The following is a 20,628-nucleotide window of genomic DNA, read 5'->3' on the forward strand; positions in this document are numbered from 1 at the left end:
TAAAATAGGAGGATTAAAGTAGAAAACAACGTGCACAACGTGACTCCTGGCCCATAGGAGGTAATGTATAAATGGTTGTACTTATCATTATCAAGTAGACTAGAAGTCACGGAGGCCAGGACTGTATCTTGTTTAAGGTTATATTTTCACAACCTATCACATAGTAGCTACACAGTAATTATTGTTAAGCTCCTCAAGAACTTTTTATCTGTCTTTGTAACCCTTATACCTCATACAGATTCTGACAAAAAACAAGAGCTTAATAACGTTCTGAACAAACAAAACAAACATTTCAGATAAGAACAAACCCTCAAGCCTTGCTTTGTAGTAAAGAAGTCAGAATAACCAGCATCCGTAGCCAACAGTCCCACAAACTGCATCGCAGGCCGCTGCCGTATAAACAGTTCTACGGCTCCATCGGTGATGTCACTGCCACCCGAAATATCCAGTGACACAACATTAGGCAGAATATCCTTCTGCTGCAGCAAATGAAAAGCCAGATCTGATTTGAGTTGCCTGTGATCAGAAATATCAAGGTGAAGCAGACATTTAAGTTCTCTAATGACTGCGAGAATTTGCGATTTGGTCATGGTCAGGCATTTTAGATAGTGCATTGTGAGAGATTTGAGTCGATTCTTACAGGTAAGGAGGGCAGAGATGTTAGTGACTAGAGTATTAGAGATATCCAAGCTTTCCAGTTTTGGTAACTGAGAAACATTAGCCAGGTCTTCACTATGAAAACAAACATTGAAAACACTTAAAATGCGAAGACCAGTGAGCTGACCAAAGTATAGCACTCTTGAATCTCGAGGGATGCTTGTTGAGTCCAACAGGAGACACCGGAGGTTTTGCTGGATCCAGCTATTGCTGCAGAGTCCACTTATGATGTCTGGGACTGGGAGGTCAGTGTGCACTGCAGTAGCATCCAGTTCAATGAGTCTGTGATGGCAGAAGGCTTTTATGAATGCAGCTGTAGAGATTTTAGCTTTCTGAATATTGACCAGCTTCAGTTTCATTTGGTTGCCCCGGAAAATGCTTGCTGTTCTATCAGTCAGCTTTCCTATAAGAGAACCAGAACCACCTTGTAATAACAACTAAATCTCATGTCTTTTCCAGGAGGCATTGTGGCCAATTAACTATGACAGATGCTAACAATAACAATAATGACTACATTTACTGCTTACTCTGTGCCAAGCACTGTTCTAAACCCTTTACTCAGATTATCTCATTTACTCTTTGCAATACTACTGTAACAGAACTATTATTATTACTATCTTATAGCTGAGGAAACTGAAGCTTAAAGAGGTTAAGTAACTTGCTCAAGGTCAAAACGTGGCAGAATCAGGAATCAAAGCCAGTTTGACTTCAGAGCTCACAGTTTTATCCGTAGTAACCCTGTTCACAGAAAAAAAGAAAAGAAAATGGATGAGTACAGGATATATAATATGCAAATAACACTACTATATAATATGACAAGTCACCTCTCTGGGACTCTTTTTCCTCACGTGTAAAATAAGTAGGCTGTACTAGATTTCATTTAGAAAAGATTTACCAATGCACCTTCTATGTGTGAGATCCATGTTAAATAATGGGCACACAAGGTAATTAAACACCTGTGACCACAAGGAATTCACAAGGAATTGTGTCTAGGAAGACACATCAGGTAAATAAATGATTACAATAGTGTATTACATCCAGTAGTGATTTGTACACACCAGGTACTGAATTAGTACAGATGAGATTAACTCTGGGGAAGGTCTATTTTTTAGGCCCTGAGCTAACATCTGTGTCAATCTTCCTCTATTTTTTGTATGTTGGATGCCGCCACAGCAAGGCTTGATGAGCAATGTGTACGTCCACACCCAGGGTCCAAACCCACAAACCCCAGGCCGCCGAAGCATAGCATGAGAACTTAACCACTACGCCACCGGGTTGGCCCCTGGGGAAGGTTTTGAAGACTAAATATCAGTTTGCCAGGGGGAAGGTGAAGGGTGGAAAAACATGTCAAAAACATGGAGGCCTATAACAGTAGATTATTCGAAACAACCCTGAATAGATCAGCACTACTGAAACATAGTGTACAATGGGAGGCGTGGCTGGAAATGAGAGTGGAGGGAAAGGTAAAATACAGATGGGGCCTGTACACACAGCTAGGAAACTCAGACTTCTACCCTATGAAAAACAACTCAAAATTTTTAAGCAAAAAACGAATGGTCATAATTATATTTTTAGAAAGTCCAATTATGTGACAATGTAAAAGAATTAGGATGGTGTTTGATGGGAGTGAGATGGGGCAAGAGATTATTAATGATTTTAATGATGAGAAATGAAAATTTAAACTCAGGCTGACAGAACATGTGGCTGAACAGGCTGAGGGAAAGGGCTGAGGAAAAAGGTATATAAACTGATTCCCAGGTTTCCAGTTTGAGTTGGGCTGTGCTACCAAGACAGGAGGAAGGAAGCCCCCATACTTCAGTCTTTGAGGAGGAACTTAGTACATTCATTCATACAATTATTTAACAAACATCAAGAGCTCACTGTACACAAAGTGCTGTGCTAGATGCCAAGAATGGTGAATGAGACAGATATGGCTCCTGCTATCATGAAGTTTATTTACATTCTAGAGGGAGAATACAGATACAAGAAAATACAAAACAAACGGAATGCTACCAACATTAAAAATGTAGTAAGTGTTCTAATGGAAACAAACAAGAACATAATATAGGGGTGGGGAGAGGGAGAAGGAAGACAAGAACCTTCTGTCTCTGGGGTTTGAGGTGGTAATATTTAAGCTGAGACTGAAAAGATGTGAAAAGCAAAGGTAGTTGTCATTCCAGATAGAGAGAAGAGCTAAGATCCTGATATGGGAAACAGCTTGGCTTTTTCTATGAAATGAGAGAAAACCAGTATGGCTGAAGCACAGCTGGTGAGGGGATACCAGCATCTGACAGGTTAGAGACAGAGGCAAGAGTCAGCTCTTGCAGACCAGGGTAAGTAAGAGGCATTTTATCCTAAGTACAAGGAGAAGCGTTTAAAGAGTGACAGAGTAGTGGCCAGATCTGATTACAGTACAAGAGAACTGTTCTCTGCTGTGTAGCAAGCAGAGTTGGGCGAGGGGCAAAAAAGTGAACCACCTGAGAGGCCAGGGGACAGGAAAGAAAAAAGGTGTCACTGACGGGCTAGGAAGAAAAGAATGTTTGAGTTATATATTTTGAAAGTAGAAAATGTTTCAACAGAATCAAGGGGAGAGGGAGGAGGCATGAAAAATGACTCCTAAGCCATTGAACAACAAGGTAGATGGTCAAGCCATTTTGGAGACGGGGGAAATGGCAGTGTAGTGGGTGCTTTAATGTGACACCCAGACCTCCTTTAGGAACAAAGGACTTAGTACTTGAGCTGATGAAAGTGCCTCCAGATGACAGCCCCCATCTATGTGGACTCCATCAGCTGAAAAGAGTTGCCTCACCCAAAGTCACACCACTTTCCCATGGAGAACCACAGCCAAAGACTGAGTCGGGAAATATAAAGATCCAGCACTCACACCCCAACTCAACACAGGTCTGCGTAGTTATTCCACCTTCAGGACTCCCCAAAAGATCAGCCAAGGTCTTCTAGATACTATATACTTTAAATCTACAATGAAGTAAAAACATCTGGAATGAATTGGCATTGAGACAGTGTTTAAAACCATGGGAATGGATGACCTATAAGAAAAGGAGCAAGGACCAAGTACTGTAAGCATCTACATTTAAGGTCAGATAGTAGAATGAGGATTAGTCATGATAACAACTAACAGTTACTGAATATTCTAAACATTTTAGATATATTAACTCTCTAAATCCTCATAAAACCCCAATAAGGTAGGTTTTGTTTTTTTTTTAATAATTTTATTTATTTATTTTTCCCCCAAAGCCCCAGTAGATAGTTGTATGTCATAGCTGCACATCCTTCTAGTTGCTGTATGTGGGACGCGGCCTCAGCATGGCTGGAGAAGCAGTGCGTCGGTGCGCGCACAGGATCCGAACCCAGGCTTCCAGCAGCAGAGCGCGCGCACTTAACCGTTAAGCCACGGGGCCGGCCCAGGTAGGTATTATTATTAGTCACGTTTTACAGATGAGATGAGGCATAGGGAGTTAAGTAACTGGCCCAAGGTAACATATCTACTAGTCATGACAGTGTACAAACCCAAAGAGTCTGGCACCAGAGCCAAAGCTCTTATAACCTTTAATCTGTATTGCCTTTCAAGGGGAGCTGGATAGGGAGATAGATAAGCAGCAGTCATTGAGGGAGAAAGAAAACTAGAAGAACATGATGACTCAGCAGCCCAGAGAAGAGTTACAAGATACCCAGGAGGCACCCTGGATAGTGGTTCTGGAGCTTATAAAGTCGTGCACTAGGAACTCTGGGGAATCCAAATATAAGTGGTAGCTAAACCAAAGAAAATTACCCAGGGAGTGTACAAAGTGAGAAGGGTACCCAAGATGGAACCTTATGGAACATAAAACATTTAAGTGCATACAGAGAAACAGAAGCATACAAAGGAAACTGGGGAAGAGTAACCAAGAATACAAGAAAAAAATAGTACTCTAAGCCAGGAAGGTCAAGAGCAGCAGTCAACACCAAAAGTCAAACGTACAAGAACACCTGATGATTTAGTGAATCTAAGTAATCACAAAAATCACAAAACCAACCAGACAACCAGACTTTATTAACCCCCTTAAGGAAGTTGAGGGCACTACCAAAAAAAAAAAAAAAATCAAACATGAATCTGATCAAGCCTCTACCTCTAACTTCCAATCTATAGGAATTACAGGGATCAGAGGAACATGCCAAAATTATTGCACAAACAATGGCAAAATCCAGGTTCTGGGAAACTCTACAGAACAACCAACCACAGTTTCTTTAAAAAAAAAAAAAAAAGAAAGAAAGTGGAAAATCCCCAAATACGTGTAGATTAAACAACACACTTCTAAATAACACAAGTCAAAGAAGAAATCTCAAGAAAAATCTTAAAATATTTTGAACTAAATGAAAATGAAAACACAACTTTATCAAAATTTGTGAGAGGCAGCGAAAGTGCTTAGAGGGAAAATTATAGCACCGAATGCATACATTAGAAAGTAAAGATCTAAAATCAATAATCTAAATTTCTACCTTAAGAAACGAGAAAAAGAAGAACAAATTAAATCAAAAGGAAACAAAAGAAAAGAAATATTAAGAATTAGAGGGCTGGCCCCGTGGCTTAGAGGTTAAGTGCATGCGCTCCGCTGCTGGCGGGCTGGGTTCGGATCCCCAGCGCGCACCGACACACCGCTTCTCCGGCCATGCTGAGGCCACATCCCACATACAGCAACTAGAAGGATGTACAACTATGACATACAGCTATCTACTGGGGCTTTGGGGGAAAAAAATAAATAAATAAAATTAAAAAAAAAAAAAAAAAGAGTAGAAATCGATGAAATTGAAAATCTGAAATCAATCGAGAAAAATCAACAAAACCAAAAGTTGGTTCTTTGAAAAGATCAATAAAAGCAATAAGCCTCTTGCCAGGCTAACTGAAAAAAAAAGGAGACAAATTACTAATATCAGAAATGAAAGAGAGGACATCACTACAGATCCCATGAACATTAAAAGGATAAGAAAGGAATACTAAGAACAACTCTATTCCCACATATATTGATAACCTAGGTAAAATGGACCAATTCCTAGAAAGACACAATCTGCCAAAACTCACATACGAAGAAATAATTATCTGAATGGGCTTAATAGATAAGAAATTTAATCAATAATTAATAACCTTCCAAAAGAGAAACCACCAGGCCCAGATGAATTAACTGGTGAATTCTACCAAACACTTAAGGAAGAAATTATAGCAATTCTCTACAATTTCTTTCAAATGATAGAAGCAGAGGGATATACTTTCTAACTCATTCTTTGAGGCCAGCATTACCCCAAGAGCAAAACCATATAGATACTACAAAAGAAAACTACAGACCAATCTCTCTCATAAACACAGATGTAAAAATCCTCAACAAAATGTTACCAAGTCAAATCTGACAGTGTATAAAAAGAATTATAGGGGCCAGCCCGGTGGCGCAAGCGGTTAAGTGCGCGCGTTCCACTGCGGCGGCCCGGGGTTCGCCGGTTCGGATCCTGGGCGCGCACCAACGCACCGCTTGTCAGGCCATGCTGTGGCGGCGTCCCATATAAAGTAGAGGAAGATGGGCACGGATGTTAGCCCAGGGCCAGTCTTCCTCAGCAAAAAAGAGGAGGATTGGCATTGGATGTTAGCTCAGGGCTGGTCCTCCTCCCAAAAAAAAAAAAAAAAAGAATTATAGGGGCCACCTGGTGGTGCAGTTCCACTTCAGCAGACCGGGGTTCACAGGTTCAGATCCTGGGCACAGACCTACGCACTGCTCACCAAACCATGCTGCGGTGGCGTCCCATGTACAAAACAGAAAAAAATTGGCACAGATGTTAGCTCAGGGCCAATCTTTCTCAAGCAAAAGAAAAAAAAAGAGAATTACACACCACAACAAACTGGGATTTATCCCAGGTATGCAAGGCTGGTTCAACATTCAAAAATCAATTAATATAATCCATCACATCAACAAACTAAAAAAGAAAAATCACAGATCATATCAATAGATGCAAAAAAAAAAAAAGCATTTGACAAATCCCACATCCAATCATGATAAAAACTCTCAGTAAACTACAAATAGAGGGGAACTTCCTTGACTTGATAGAGACTATCTATAAAAAATCTACAGCTAACATCATACTTAATGATGAGAAACTCAAAGCTTTCCCACTAAGATCAGGTACAATCAGCCCTCTCTGTCTGCACCTTCTACATCTGTGGATTCAACCAACCACGGATCAAAAGGCCTACAATGGCTGCATCCGTACTGAACACACACAGACTTTTTTTCTTGTCATTATTACATTACCTAAACAATACAGTATAACAACAATTTACATACCTTTTACATTGTATTAGGTATTGCAAGTAACCCAGAGATGATTTACATTATACAGGGGGATGCATGTAAGTTATATGCAAATACTATGACATCTTATATAAGGGACTTGAGCATCCTCGGATTTTAGTATCTGCAAGGGGATCCTGAAAATAATACAACGCAGATACCAAGGGAACAACTGTTATAAGGCAAGGATATCTCCTCTCACCACTCCTTTTAAACAGTGTACTGGAGGGCCGGCCCCGTGGCTTAGGGGTTAAGTGCACGCGCTCCGCTACTGGCGGCCCGGGTTTGGATCCCGGGCGCGCACCGACGCACCGCTTCTCCGGCCACGCTGAGGCGGCGTCCCACATACAGCAACTAGAAGGATGTGCAACCATGACATACAACTATCTACTGGGGCTTCAGGGAACAAAAAAAAGGACGAGGACTGCAATAGATGTTAGCTCAGAGCAGGTCTTCCACAGCAAAAAGAGGAGGATTGGCATGGACATTAGCTCAGGGCTGATCTTCCTCACAAAAATAAAAAATAGTGTACTGGAAGTCCTTGTTAATGCAACAAGAAAGGGAAATAATACAAAAGTCAATCACTTTACTACATACCAACAATGAAAAGTGGAATTTGAAATTAAAACCACAATACCATTGACATTAGGACCCCACAACAATGAAATACTTACATATAAATCTAACAAAAAATGTATACAAGATCTATATGAGGAAAACTATAAAACTCTGAAAACAAAATGAAAGAAGAACTAAATAAATGGAGAGATATTCCATACTCACAAACAGAAGACTCAGTATTGTCAAGATATCAGTTTTTCCCAACTGGATCTACAGATTCAATGAAATCCCAATAAAATTTCCAACAAGTTATTTTGTGGCTATAGATAAACTGATCCTAAAGTTTATATGGAGAGGCAAAAGACCCAGAATAGCCAACACAATATGGAAAGAGAAAAACGAAGTTGGAGGGCTGACACTACCTGACTTCAAGACTTACTATAGGGGCCGGCCCTGTGGCTTAGTGGTTAAGTGCGCGCGCTCCACTGCTGGAGGCCGGGGTTTGGGTCCCGGGCGCGCACCAATGCACCGCTTCTCTGGCCATGCTGAGGCCGCGTCCCACATACAGCAACTAGAAGAATGTGCAACTATGACATACAACTATCTACTGGGGCTTTGGGGGAAAAATAAATAAATAAAATTATTAAAAAAAAAAAAAAAAAGACTTACTATAAAGCTACAGTAATCAAGACAGGGTGGTACTGGTGAAAGAACAGACAAATACATCAATGGAACAGAACAGAGAGCCCAGAAACAGACCCACATAAATACAGTCAACTGATCTTTGACAAAGGAGCAAAGACAATTCAATGGAGCAAAGACAGTTTCTTCAACAAATGGTACTGGAACAACTGGACATCCACGTGAAAAAAAAAATCTAGACAAAGACCTTACACCCTTCACAAAAATTAACTCAAAATGGATCATACACCTACATGTAAAACACAAAACTATAAAACTCCTAGAAGGACCAGCTCAGTGGTGTAGTGGTTAAGTTCAGACGCTCTGCTTTGGCAGCCCAGGGTTCGCAAGTTCAGATCCCGGGTGCAGACCTATGCACCGCTTATCAAGCCATCCTGTGGCAGGTGTCCCACATATAAAGTGAAGGAAGATGGGCACGGATTCAGCTCAAGGCCAATCTTCCTCAGCAAAAAGAGGAGGATTGGCAACAGATGTTAGCTCAGGGCTAATCTTCCTCACCAAAAACAAAATAAAATAAAAATAAAAAAAATAAAACTCCTAGACAATAACATAGGAGAAAACCTAGATGATCTTAGGTATAGTGATGCCTTTTTAGATACAACACCAAAGACACAATCCATAAAATAAATAATCGATAAGCTGGACTTGATTAGAATTAAAAACTTGTGCTCTGTGAAAGACAATACCAAGAGAATTAAAAGACAAGCCAAACTGGGAGAAAATAATTGCAAAAAACATATCTGATAAAGGACTTATCCAAAATATACAAAGAACTCTTAAAACTCACCAATAAGAAAACAAACACCCCGACTAAAAAATGGGCCAAAGACCTTAACAAATGTCTCCCCACAGAAGATACACAGATGGCAAATAAGCATATGGAAAGATGCTCCACATCATATGTCATCAAGGAAATGCAAATTAAGACAACAATGAGATACCACTACACACCTATGAGAATGGCCAAAATCAAGAACACTGATAGCACCAAAAGCTGGAGAGGATGTGAAGCAACAGAAACTCTCACACATTGCTGGTGGGAATGCAAAATGGTATGGCCATTTTGGAAGACGGTTTGGCAGTTTCTTACAAAACTAAACATATTCTTACCATATGATCTAGCAGTCGCATTCCTTGTTATTTACCCAAAGGAGCTGAAAACATATCCACATAAAAATCTGCACAAAGATGTTTATAGCAGCTTTATTTACAACTGCCAAAACTCGGAAACAACCAAGACATCCTTCAGTAGGTGAATGAATAAACCGTAGTACATGCAGACAGTGGATTATTATTCAGCACTAAAAAGAAATGAGCTATCAAATAAAAGACATGGAGGAACCTTAAACACTTATTACTGAGTGAAAGAAGCCAATCTGAAAAGACTACATGCTGTGTGATTCCAACTATGCAAAACTATGGGGACAGTAAAAAGATCAGTGGTTGCCAGGAATGGGAGAGATGAATAGGCAGAGCACAGAAGATTTTTAGGACAGTGAAAATACTCTGTATGATATTATAATCCTAGATATGTCATTACACTTTTGTCCAAACCCATAGAATGCACAACATCAAGAGTGAATCCTAAGGACTTATGGACTTGAGGAAATTAGGATGCGACAATGTAGGGTCATCCTTGGTAAAAAATGTACCATTCTGGGGCTGGCCCCGTGGCGTAGCGGTTAAGTGTGCGTGCTCCGCTACTGGCGGCCCGCGTTTGGATCCCAGGCGCACACCGACGCACCGCTTGTCAGGCCATGCTGTGGCGGCGTCCCACATAAAGTGGAGGAAGATGGGCACAGATGTTAGCTCAGGGCCAGTCTTCCTCAGCAAAAGGAGGAGGACTGGCATGGATGTTAGGCTCAGGGCTGACCTTCCTCATACACACACACAAAAAAGTACCATTCTGATGAGTAATGTTGATGATAATGAGGAACGCTATGCATGTGTAGGGGCAGGATTAATGAAAAATCTCTGTACATCCCTCTCAATTTTCTTGTAAACCTAAAACTACTTTAAAAAAATAAAGTCTTTAAAAACAATACAGACACACACATAATAAACATATTGCAAAATAATACAAGAGATAGAGGGGAAGCCTATGGATAAGCCTATCAACAAATCACAACATACGGACCTCATCTGGATACTAATTCAAATAAAAGTTTTTAAAAGTTCTAAGACAATCAGTGAAAATGAACACTAACTGGACACTGGATAATAAAGAAATTAATATTAAAAATTTTAAGTGTGACATTAAAATTGTTATATATATTTTAAAAGTCCCCACTCCCCAGCTACATTTACAGTTGAAATGATATCTAGGATTTACTTCAAAATATCCAGGGTCAGGGCAGTGATGGGTATAGGTATGGATGATACAAAATTGGTCATGAGGGCCAACCTCGGTGGTCTAGTGGTTAAGTTCAGCATGCTGTGCTTCAGCGGTCCAGGTTCAGTTCCTGGGCGCACACCTACACCACTTGTCTATTAGTGGCCAAACTGTGGCAGAGGCTCACATACAAAGTAGAGAAAGATCGGCAACAGATGTTAGCTCGGGGCGAATCTTCCTCAGCAAAAAAAAAACATTGGCCATGAGTTGATAATTGTTGAAGCTGAATATATTAAGGTTTACTTAGTTTCTCTAGTTTTGTATATTTAAAATATTTACAATAATGTTTTTTTAAATCAAATCTACAGTGAGATTAGAAGGTTTAAATTTATCTTCTTCTCTTCCTAAACTCTATGCCTTCACTCTGAAGAATACATAATGCTCCAGCGAAAAAACCACAAGCATAGAATGCACCTTCTTCTACTTAATTTTCTGTAAAATTTATTTAACTAGTGATATATAGCATCTTTATATTAAAACTGAATATGAAAAATCTGGGGGAAAAATCAGACATGAAGCAGCACTCTCAGGGGTTCCTTGAGGGCAATAGAGCTAAGAGTTTATTTTCATAGCTTTAGCTCCTAGCACAGTGTCTGCTGAGTAGTAGAGACTTAATAAATAAGAAATGAAAACAGCTATAAGCATATAGTTATTTGTAAGAAATTTGCCACAAGTCTCATGAAAAGGTTATCAAATAGTCACCCAATAAAATTCTGGCCAAACAATTCGACATATTAAGTGAACATATTAAGGCATAGCAGGGTAGTTAAAAAAAATACAGTCTCTGGAGCCAGAGTGCCTGGGTTTGAATCCTAACTGCCACTTCTGAGCTATATGAGTGTGGACAAAAAGTCACTTAATCTCTCTGATCCTCAGTTTCTTCATCTATAAAAACAGATAATAGTATGTATGTAAAGTTCCTAGTACAGTTACAGTGTCTGCCAAAGTGTTAGCCATTATAACTTTAATGACTTTATTATTATTATATAAACTTAACATATGACTGATATATTGCTCATCTCCTCAACTGGGGAAAACTGATGTTTTCTTGGGTTTTTGTCCTTAGTTACCTATTAATCAAACCACAGAGCAAAAGTTTCCAGTCTCAGTGTGTTACCAGATCTCCAGGAGTTTCACCTTTGTGAGATTATCTTAGGGATTCTCAAACACCAAACCTATTCTGTCTCCACCACAAATAAACTCTTGAGTCAATAAACATTGACTTTACAAACTGGTTATCTCCAACCTCAAGTGGAAAAATAAATTTTATTTCCTTCTTTTTATCACCTCCCCTCAGGCAGCAAACAATCTAGAATCCTTCAGAATGACTTTCCTCCCCACCAACACCAAACACAGCTCTTCTCCCACCCTCACTACTCTCTTGTCTTAGTTTAGTTATCTGTCATTTATTCCTTCTGAGGCAAACCCTATTCACCAGGCTTATGATTCTAGTCCTTCAGTTACCTCCAGTACTTTGGGGCATCAATTTTCAGCTCTTATATTTTTAATATTTCCCTCCTCATTGGCCTTTTCCTTTCTGTATACATGCAGAAGGGTCCATGCTATCCCTTCCCCCACCTGCACCTTCATAAAAAATTACCACCTCATTTTTTTCTTCTTCTCAGTTAAATTTCTTGAGTACAGCTATATTCTATTTAGCATGAATAACAAAAAAAATTCAAAAACTTTTTCAATATAGAACTAGGCAAAAAAAACCCAAGGAAATAGAAGATTAGAACATTATAAGCCAACTAGATCTAACAGAAATCTACAGAAAAAGTCATCCAATAACAACAGAATATATATTCTTCAAGAGCACATGGAACATTCTCCACAAGAGGCCACATATTAGTCCACAAAAAAAACTCAATAAATTTAAAAGAATTAAAATAAAACAAAGTATGTTCTCCAACTACAACAAAATAAAATTAAAAATCAGGGGCCAGCCTGGTGGCATAGCAGTTAAGTTTGCGCACTCTGCTTTGGTGGCCTGAAGTTTGCAGGTTCAGATCCCGGGCACAGACCTATGCACTGCTTATCAAGCCATGCTGTGGCAGGCATCCCACATATAAAGTAGAGGAAGATGGGCACAGATGTTAGCTCAGGGCCAACCCTCCTCAGCAAAAACATGAAGACTAGCAATGGATGTTAGCTCACAGCCAATATCCCTCACACACACACACACAAAAGTCAATAACAAAGTTAATCTGGGAAAAGCACAAGTATGTGGAAATTAAACAATACACTCAAAAAACCAATGGGTCGGGGCTGGCCTGGTGGCGCAAGCAGTTAAGTGCGTGAGCTCCAATGCCACGGCCCGGGGTTCACCTGTTCGGGTCCCGGGTGCGCACCGACGCACTGCTTGGCAAGCCATGCTGCAGTGGTGTCCTACATAAAGTGCAGGAAGAGGGGCATGGATGTTAGCCCAGGGCCAGCCTTCCTCAGGAAAAAAAAAAAAAAAGAGGAGGATTGGCAGATGTTAGCACAGGGCTGATCTCCTCACAAAAAAAACCAATAGGTCAAAGAAAAAAATCAAACAGGAAATTAGAAAATAATTTGAGATGAATGAAAAATGAAGACAACATACAAAAACTTATGGGATGCAGCTAAAGCAGTGCTTGAGGGACATTTATAGCTCTTATTACATATATTTAAAAAAAAAAAATCTCAAATCAGTAACCTAAACTTCTATCTTAAGACACAGGAAAAAGAAAAGCAAACTAAACAAAGTCAGTAGGAGGAAGGAAATGATAAAGATTAGATGGAAATTAATGAAATGGAGGAAAGACAAGACAATAAAGAAAAAAAAAGTGAATGAAACCAAAAGCTGGTTCTTTCAAAAGATCAACAAAATTGATAAACCTGTGACTCCACTGACCAAGAAAAAAAGCAAGAACTCAAATTACTAGAATGAGAAATGAAAGAAGAGATATAACTACTGACCTTGCAGAAATAAAATGGATTATAAAAGGATACTATGAACAACTGTATGCTGATAAATTACATAACGTAAATGAAATGGACAAATTTACAGAATAACGCAAACTACCAAAACTACCCAAGAAGAAATAGACAATATGAGTAGACCTATAACAAGTAAACAGACTGAACTCACCATCAAAAAACTACCCACACAGGGGCCAGCCCCGTGGCTTGGCAGTTAGGTGCGCGCGCTTCCACTGCTGGCGGCCCGGGGTTCGGATCCCGGGCGCGCACTGACGCACTGCTTCTCCGGCCATGCTGGGGCAGCGTCCCACATACAGCAACTAGAAGGCTGTGCAACTATGACGTACAACTATCTACTGGGGCTTTGGGGAAAAGAAATAAATAAATAATTTAAAAAAAAAAAAAAAAAAAACTACCCACACAAAAAGGCCAAGCGGGCTTCACTGGTGAATTCTACCAAACATTTAAAGAATACATACCAATTTTTCACAAACTGTCCCAAAAAAACAGAAGAAGAGGGACCACTGCTCAACTCATTGAGACCAGTATTATCCTCATGCTAAACCCAGATAAAGACATCACAAGAATGGAATATTACAGACCAATATCCCTTAAAATAATGCATGCAAAAGTTCTCATCAAAATATCAGCAAACCTATTCTAGCAACACACAAAAAGAATTACACACCATGACCAAGTGAAATTTATCCCAGAAAAGCAAGGTTGGAATTAACATCCAAAAAGCAATTAATGTAATCTATCATATTAATAGAATAAAAAACAAAACCCACCTGAGCATTTCAGTAGAGGCAGAAAAAGCCAACACCCTTTTCCTGATGAAAACATTCAATAAACTAAAATAGAAGGGAACCTCCTCAGCCTGTTAAGCGCAGCTACAACACACCCAAAGCTAACTTCTTCATACTGAATGGTGAAAAACTAGATGCTTGCCCCCTAAGATAAGGAAAAAACAAGGACGTCTGCTTCAACACTTCAACTTCAATGTTCAATACTTCAACACTGTATTGGAGGTTCTAACAAGGGAAACTGGACAAGAAATAAAAGACCTCCAAATTGGAAAGGAAGAAGTTAAACTATCCCCATCTGCAGATGACATGATATTGTATATAGAAAATTCTAAGGAATCCACTAAACAACTATTAGAACTAATACACGAGTTCAGAAAGCTTGCAGGATATACAATCAACCCAAAAGATCAATTGTATTTCTGTACACTAAAAACAATCCAAAACTGAAATTAAGAAAGCAGTTCCAGGGCCGGCCCCGTGGCTTGGCGGTTAAGTGCGCGCACTGTGCTGCCGGCGGCCCGGGTTCGAATCCCGGGTGCGCACCGACGCACCGCTCCTCTGGCCATGCTGAGGCCGCGTCCCACATTCGGCAACTAGAAGGATGTGCAGCTATGACAGACAACTATCTGCTGGGGCTTTGGGGGAAAAATAAATAAATAAAATCTTTAAAAAAAAAAAAAAAAAGAAAGCAGTTCCACGTACAATCAAAAGAAAATACTTAGAAATAAAAGAAATGTAAAAAGAAGTGTAAAACTTATAAACCACAAAACACTGCTGAAAGAAATTAAAAACCTATTTTAAATAAACAGACATCCCACGGGGTCCGGCCTGGTGGCGTAGCCGTTAAGTGGGCGCGCTCTGCTTCGGCAGCCCAGGGTTCATGGGTTTGGATCCCACGCACACACCAATGCACCGTTTGTCAAGGTGCGTTATATAAAGTAGAGGAAGATGGGCACGGATGTTAGCCCAGGGCCAATCTTCCTCAGCAAAAAGAAGAGGACTGGCATCGGATGTTAGCTCAGGGCTAATCTTCCTCACACACACAAAAATAAATAAATAAATAAATAAATAGACATCCCACACTTATGAAAGATTTCAGATTGTTAAGATGGCAAAACATTGGTGAAAATAATTAAAGATGATCTAAATAAACAGACATCATGTTCACGGATCAGAGGACTTAATACTGTTAATATGGCAATACTCTCCAAATTGATACACATATTTGATGCAATCCCTATTTGAATCCCAGCTGGAGTCTTTGTAGAAACTGACAAGCTGATTCAAAAATTCATATGGACATATAAGGAATCTAGAATAGCCAAAACAATCCTGAAAAAGAATGAAGTTGGAAGACTCACACGTTCCAACTTCAAAACTCACTACAAAGCAACAGTAATCAAGACCGTGTGTTACTGACATAACCACAGACATATCAATCAATGCATTAGAATTGAGAGTACAGAAATAAACCCCATGTATCTATGGTCAACTGATTTTCAATAAGAGTGCCAAGACCACTCAACAAGGAAAGAATAGCGTTTTCAACAAATAGTGCTGGGACAACTGTACAGCCACATGCAAAAGAATGAAGTTGGACCCTTTCACCTCATACTATATACAAAAATTAACTCAAAATGGACCAAAGACCTAAATGTAAGAGTGAAAACAACAAAACTCTTAAAAGAAAATATAGGCGTAAATTTTTAGGACCTTGGATTGGCAATGGATTCTTAGGTATGATACTTAAAAGCATAAGCAACAAAAGAAAAAATACACAAATTGGACTTTGTCAAAATTAAAAATTTTTGTGAATCAAAAGACACTATCAACGAAGTGAAAAGACAGTCCACAGAATGTGAGAAAATAATTGCAAACCATGTAACTGATAAGGGTTTTGTATCTAGAATATATAAGGTGGCATAGTGGTTAAGCTCACATGCACTGCTTCAGCAGCCCAGAATTTGCGGGTTCAGATCCTGGGCGCAGCCCTACACACCACTCAGCAAGCCATGCTGCAGTGGCATCCCACATACAAAACAGAGGAAGACTGGCACAGATGTTAGCTCAGGGCCAATCTTCCTCACCAAAAATATAAATAAATAGAATATATAAAGAACTCTTACAACTCAATAATAAAAGACAACCTAAATCTAATTAAGAAATGTACAAAGGATCTGAATAGACACTTCTCCACAGACATACAAATAGCCAAAAAGCACATGAAAAGATGCTCAACATCAGTGATCGGGGAAATGCAAACCAAAACCACGATAGATACCACTTTACATCCACCAGGATAGCTATAATCAAAAAGTCAAATAATAACAAGTTTTAGTGAGGAGAAACTGCCCCTGTTGAACATTGCTGATGGGAACGTAAAATGGTGCAGCCACTTTGGAAGTTCCTCAAAAAGTTACAGAGAATTACCATTTGACTCAGCAATTCCATTCCTAGGTATACACCCAGGAGAAATGAAAACATATGTTCACACAGAAACATGTACGTGAATCTTTATGGTAGCATTATTCAAAATAGCCAAAAAGTAGAAACAACCCAAATGTCCATCAGCAGATAAATGAATAAAATGTGGTATATTCCTACAACGGAATACTATGCAGCTATAAAAATGAAGGAGTGATTGAGTCTGCAAAATGGATGAACCTTGACTATATTATTGCTGAGTGAAAGAAGGCAGACACAAAAGGCCACATATTGCATGATACCAATTATATTTAATGTTCAGAAAAGGCAAATCCATAGACGTAGAAAGTAGATTAGTGGTTGCTTAGAGTTAGGGGAGATGGGTAAGGAGTTTCTTTTTGAGGTGATGAAAATATTCTAAAATTGACTCTGATGATGGCTGCACAAATCTGTGAATATACTAAAAAAAATCATTGAACTGTACACTTTAAAGGGGTGAATTATATGGTATGTGAATTACATCTCAATAATTTGTTACTAAAGAAAAAAATTTTTTCATTAAGAAAAAACTGTAACATGGCAAATTAAACACAGCCCTTTGAAAGCCCCACTACAATGGAAGGTAAAGGAAAAAATGTTAAAGGCTCATATTCACAATGAAAAGAATGGGAGATGAGCCTACAGCAACAGCATTTCAGAAGCTAGAGAGCAGACAGATGAGTGGTAACCTGACTTAGTTCTCCACTATTATCACTCTGCAGGGCAAGCCTAGAAGCAAGACAATTTCCATCAAGGGATCCCAGAACTCTGAGACTCAACATCCACACAAATAAAATGGGAATAATTTCTATATTTCCCACCAGGTTGTTGTGAGGAGCAAAACAGGAACTATATGTGAAAGTGCTTTTCAAATAGTAATGTGCTCAAAGAGTATGCTATACAGGAGCCTTATCATTACCTTGCCAAGTCATCACCCCAAGGAATCGATCAGCTACTTCCTGAGGGAAACTCCAATGCTCCGGAAGGCATAGTGTTCCATCAGATCTTTCAGAACACAGTTTCTCCAGGTTAGCAATCAGGACGTGCAGGCAGATGTTGACCAAAGAGTAGGGAGATGCCTCCTCCTAGCAAACAAATCCCCAAATAAACCTTGTTAGAATACATCCACAAAAACTCAACATAAAAGCAGCCATGCCATATATCAAACTACTGGATGAGGATATCTGAAGATACATTCTCCTCATTCAAATAATAACTTATATGTAACGAAACCACCTTATTCCAACTGTTAACTGAATGGAAGATTTTATCTGATGTAGCTTCTGTTGTATTTTGAAAAAAATTAAGTTCTCTCAATCCTTCACTTATCGCCTGCTCTGTGCCAGCCACTGAAAACACAGGGATGAGTAAAATATAGTTTTAATCCGTTTGGAGCTAACAGTTTAGTGGAGAATACAACCAAGAAATCTGACAACTCTAATACAACACAAAGGACTATTCAAGCAGAGATCACATGGTCATTCATTCAACAAACATTTATTCAGTGACTACCATGTGCCAGGGGATAAGAAGGCCCACCTAGTCTCACCCTCAAAAGTGTTCACAACGTAAAAGGTTGCCACACCCAGAGTGCTGAAGAGATAAGAACTGACAGAGAGGTGAGACTATCAAAGCATATGGTCCCCTTCTCCTCTAAGAGAGACTGGCATTTGTTCATTCAACAAATATTTGAAAGGCATGGCACTGTATTAGACACAAATAGAGAGTGACAAGCCAAACAAAGATTGCTATCTTTGTCCAACACTTAACATGCAATAATTCATTGTCCTCCACACTACTTTCAATTGATTAAATTCCCTCCATAGGCCAAAGTGTAAATTTTGTTGTTGTTAGTGCCCTCGAGTTGATTTCAACTCCTGGCGCCCCTGTGCACGGCAGAGTGGAAGCCTGCCTAGTCTTTTTGCTCCATCCTCTCACCTTCCGGCACTGTATCAGACAATGCTCCACTGCTATTCACAGGGTTTCATGGCCAATTTTTTTCAGAAGTGGGTGGCCAGGTCCTTCTTCCTAGTTTGTCTAGTCTGGAAGCTCTGCTGAAACCTGTCCACGATGGGTGACCCTGCTGGTATTTGAAATACTGGTGGGATAGCTTTCAGCATGAAAGGAACACACAGCCACCATGGTATAACTGACAGATGTCTGGTTCCCAGACCAGGAAACAAACCAGGGCTGCCAAGGTGAGAGCGCCAAATCTTAACCACTAGACCACCAGGGCTGGCTCAGTATAATTTACTGTATAAAATAAAATATAAATTACTCCTTGCTCCCTCCTCCATTACACTCTCCAGACAAAACTCCATTCCTGGAAGAACTTCACTATCCACGTTTTTGTGGCAACACCCAGCAGCTAATCATCTACGGAAAGGGGGAAGATTCACACAACATAGTATGTCATGGCAAATTCATAATCGTGAACTTCAAATGAGCCCTCAGTAGCTGGAAATCCTACAAGATCTCTTCAGACAGAGCACTCTCCTGCCATGGGGCAAGAATTATGTCATGCCTTCTACTTGTTCCTCAAACCCGTTTTACGCTGATCTTACTTCACTGAGAAAAGTGAAGCCAACTCACCATCAAATTTAGCTGGAAACTACAGGCATCTTTTCCTCATTCTCTTCTTATACGGAAAATGTGTACCTCCTTGCAAAGACCAACACTTCCACACGTGCTGAGTGGATTTCATCCCTCTTACCTTGGCCTCTCTCCTGTTATTTCTTCATTCATATATACATCTTCAAACTCTCCTTCTCAAATGGGTCACTCTTAACATACAATTTATGCTCTATTATTTGCCTTAAAAACAAAAAACCCCGGGGCCGGCCCGGTGGCGCAGTGGTTAAGTGCCGGCGCTCCGCTGCGGAAACCCGGGGTTCGCTGGTTTGGATTCCTGGCGTGGACCGACACACTGCTTGGCAAACCATGCTGTGGCGGCGTCCCACATAAAGTGGAGGAAGATGGGCACGGATGTTAGCCCAGGGCCAGTCTTCCTCAGCAAAAAAAGAGGAGGATTGGCAGATGTTAGCTCAGGGCCAATCTTCCTCACACACACAAAAAAAAAACCCTCTGTTGACTGCCATATCCTCTTCAATTACTCTTCATAACCAAACTTCTCTGATAAGTTTACATACTGTAATCACTTTCCTTCTCTTCATTTTTGTTTTTGTTTTAATTGAGGTATAATTTACATATAGCAGAAAAAAATTATTTTGGTGTACACTAAGTTCTACGAGTTTTGATGAATGCATACAGTCGTGTACTACCACCATTATAAAAATAGAGAACAGTTTCATGACTCAAAAATTCCCTAGTGTCCCTTTGTAGACAACTGCTCCTGCTAACCCCAAGCAACCACTTATCTGTTCCAGAGTTCTGCCTTTTCCAAAATGTCATATAAACAGAATCATACAGTATGTAGGCCTTTAGAATCTGGCTTCTTTCACTTCACATAATGCAATTGAGATTCATCTATGCTGTTGCATGTTTTTTGTAATTTATTCCTTTTTATATCTGAGAAGTACTCCACTGCATGAACGTAGCACAATTTCTTTATTCACCAAGTGAAGGGCATTTGGATTGTTTGAAGTTTTTGACAATTTTAAAGAAAGCCCCTATAAATATTCGTGTAAAGGTTTCTGTGAACATAGTTTTCCTTTTTCTTGGGCAGTTACCTAGGAATGAGATTCCTGGGTCCCTGGAGTTTCACATTTCCTACATGTACGTGTGTACTTAACTTTACATAAGAAAA

General features: G+C 39.7%; 1 protein-coding gene across 11 annotated transcripts in view; it reads right to left on the reverse strand.

Moving 5' to 3' along the window:
* ZYG11A (zyg-11 family member A, cell cycle regulator) overlaps positions 1-20,628 on the reverse strand; it is a 95,101-nt gene that overhangs the window by 63,372 nt on the left and 11,101 nt on the right. For all 11 annotated transcript variants that reach the window (XR_015555742.1, XR_015555740.1, XR_015555743.1 and 8 more), the window contains exons 2-3: positions 17,782-17,947; positions 309-1,060 (exon numbers count right to left, since the gene is read on the reverse strand). Coding sequence is in view for 5 of the 11 variants with exons in the window: in XM_087445917.1 (XP_087302043.1) it covers positions 309-1,060; positions 17,782-17,947 (918 nt within the window). In the remaining 6 variants the exon portion in view is untranslated. The remainder of the gene's footprint in view (positions 1-308; positions 1,061-17,781; positions 17,948-20,628) is intronic.

Source organism: Ceratotherium simum, chromosome 22 (assembly GCF_057802395.1).
Source record: "Ceratotherium simum simum isolate JZ-2026a chromosome 22, ASM5780239v1, whole genome shotgun sequence".
NCBI lineage: Eukaryota > Metazoa > Chordata > Mammalia > Perissodactyla > Rhinocerotidae > Ceratotherium > Ceratotherium simum.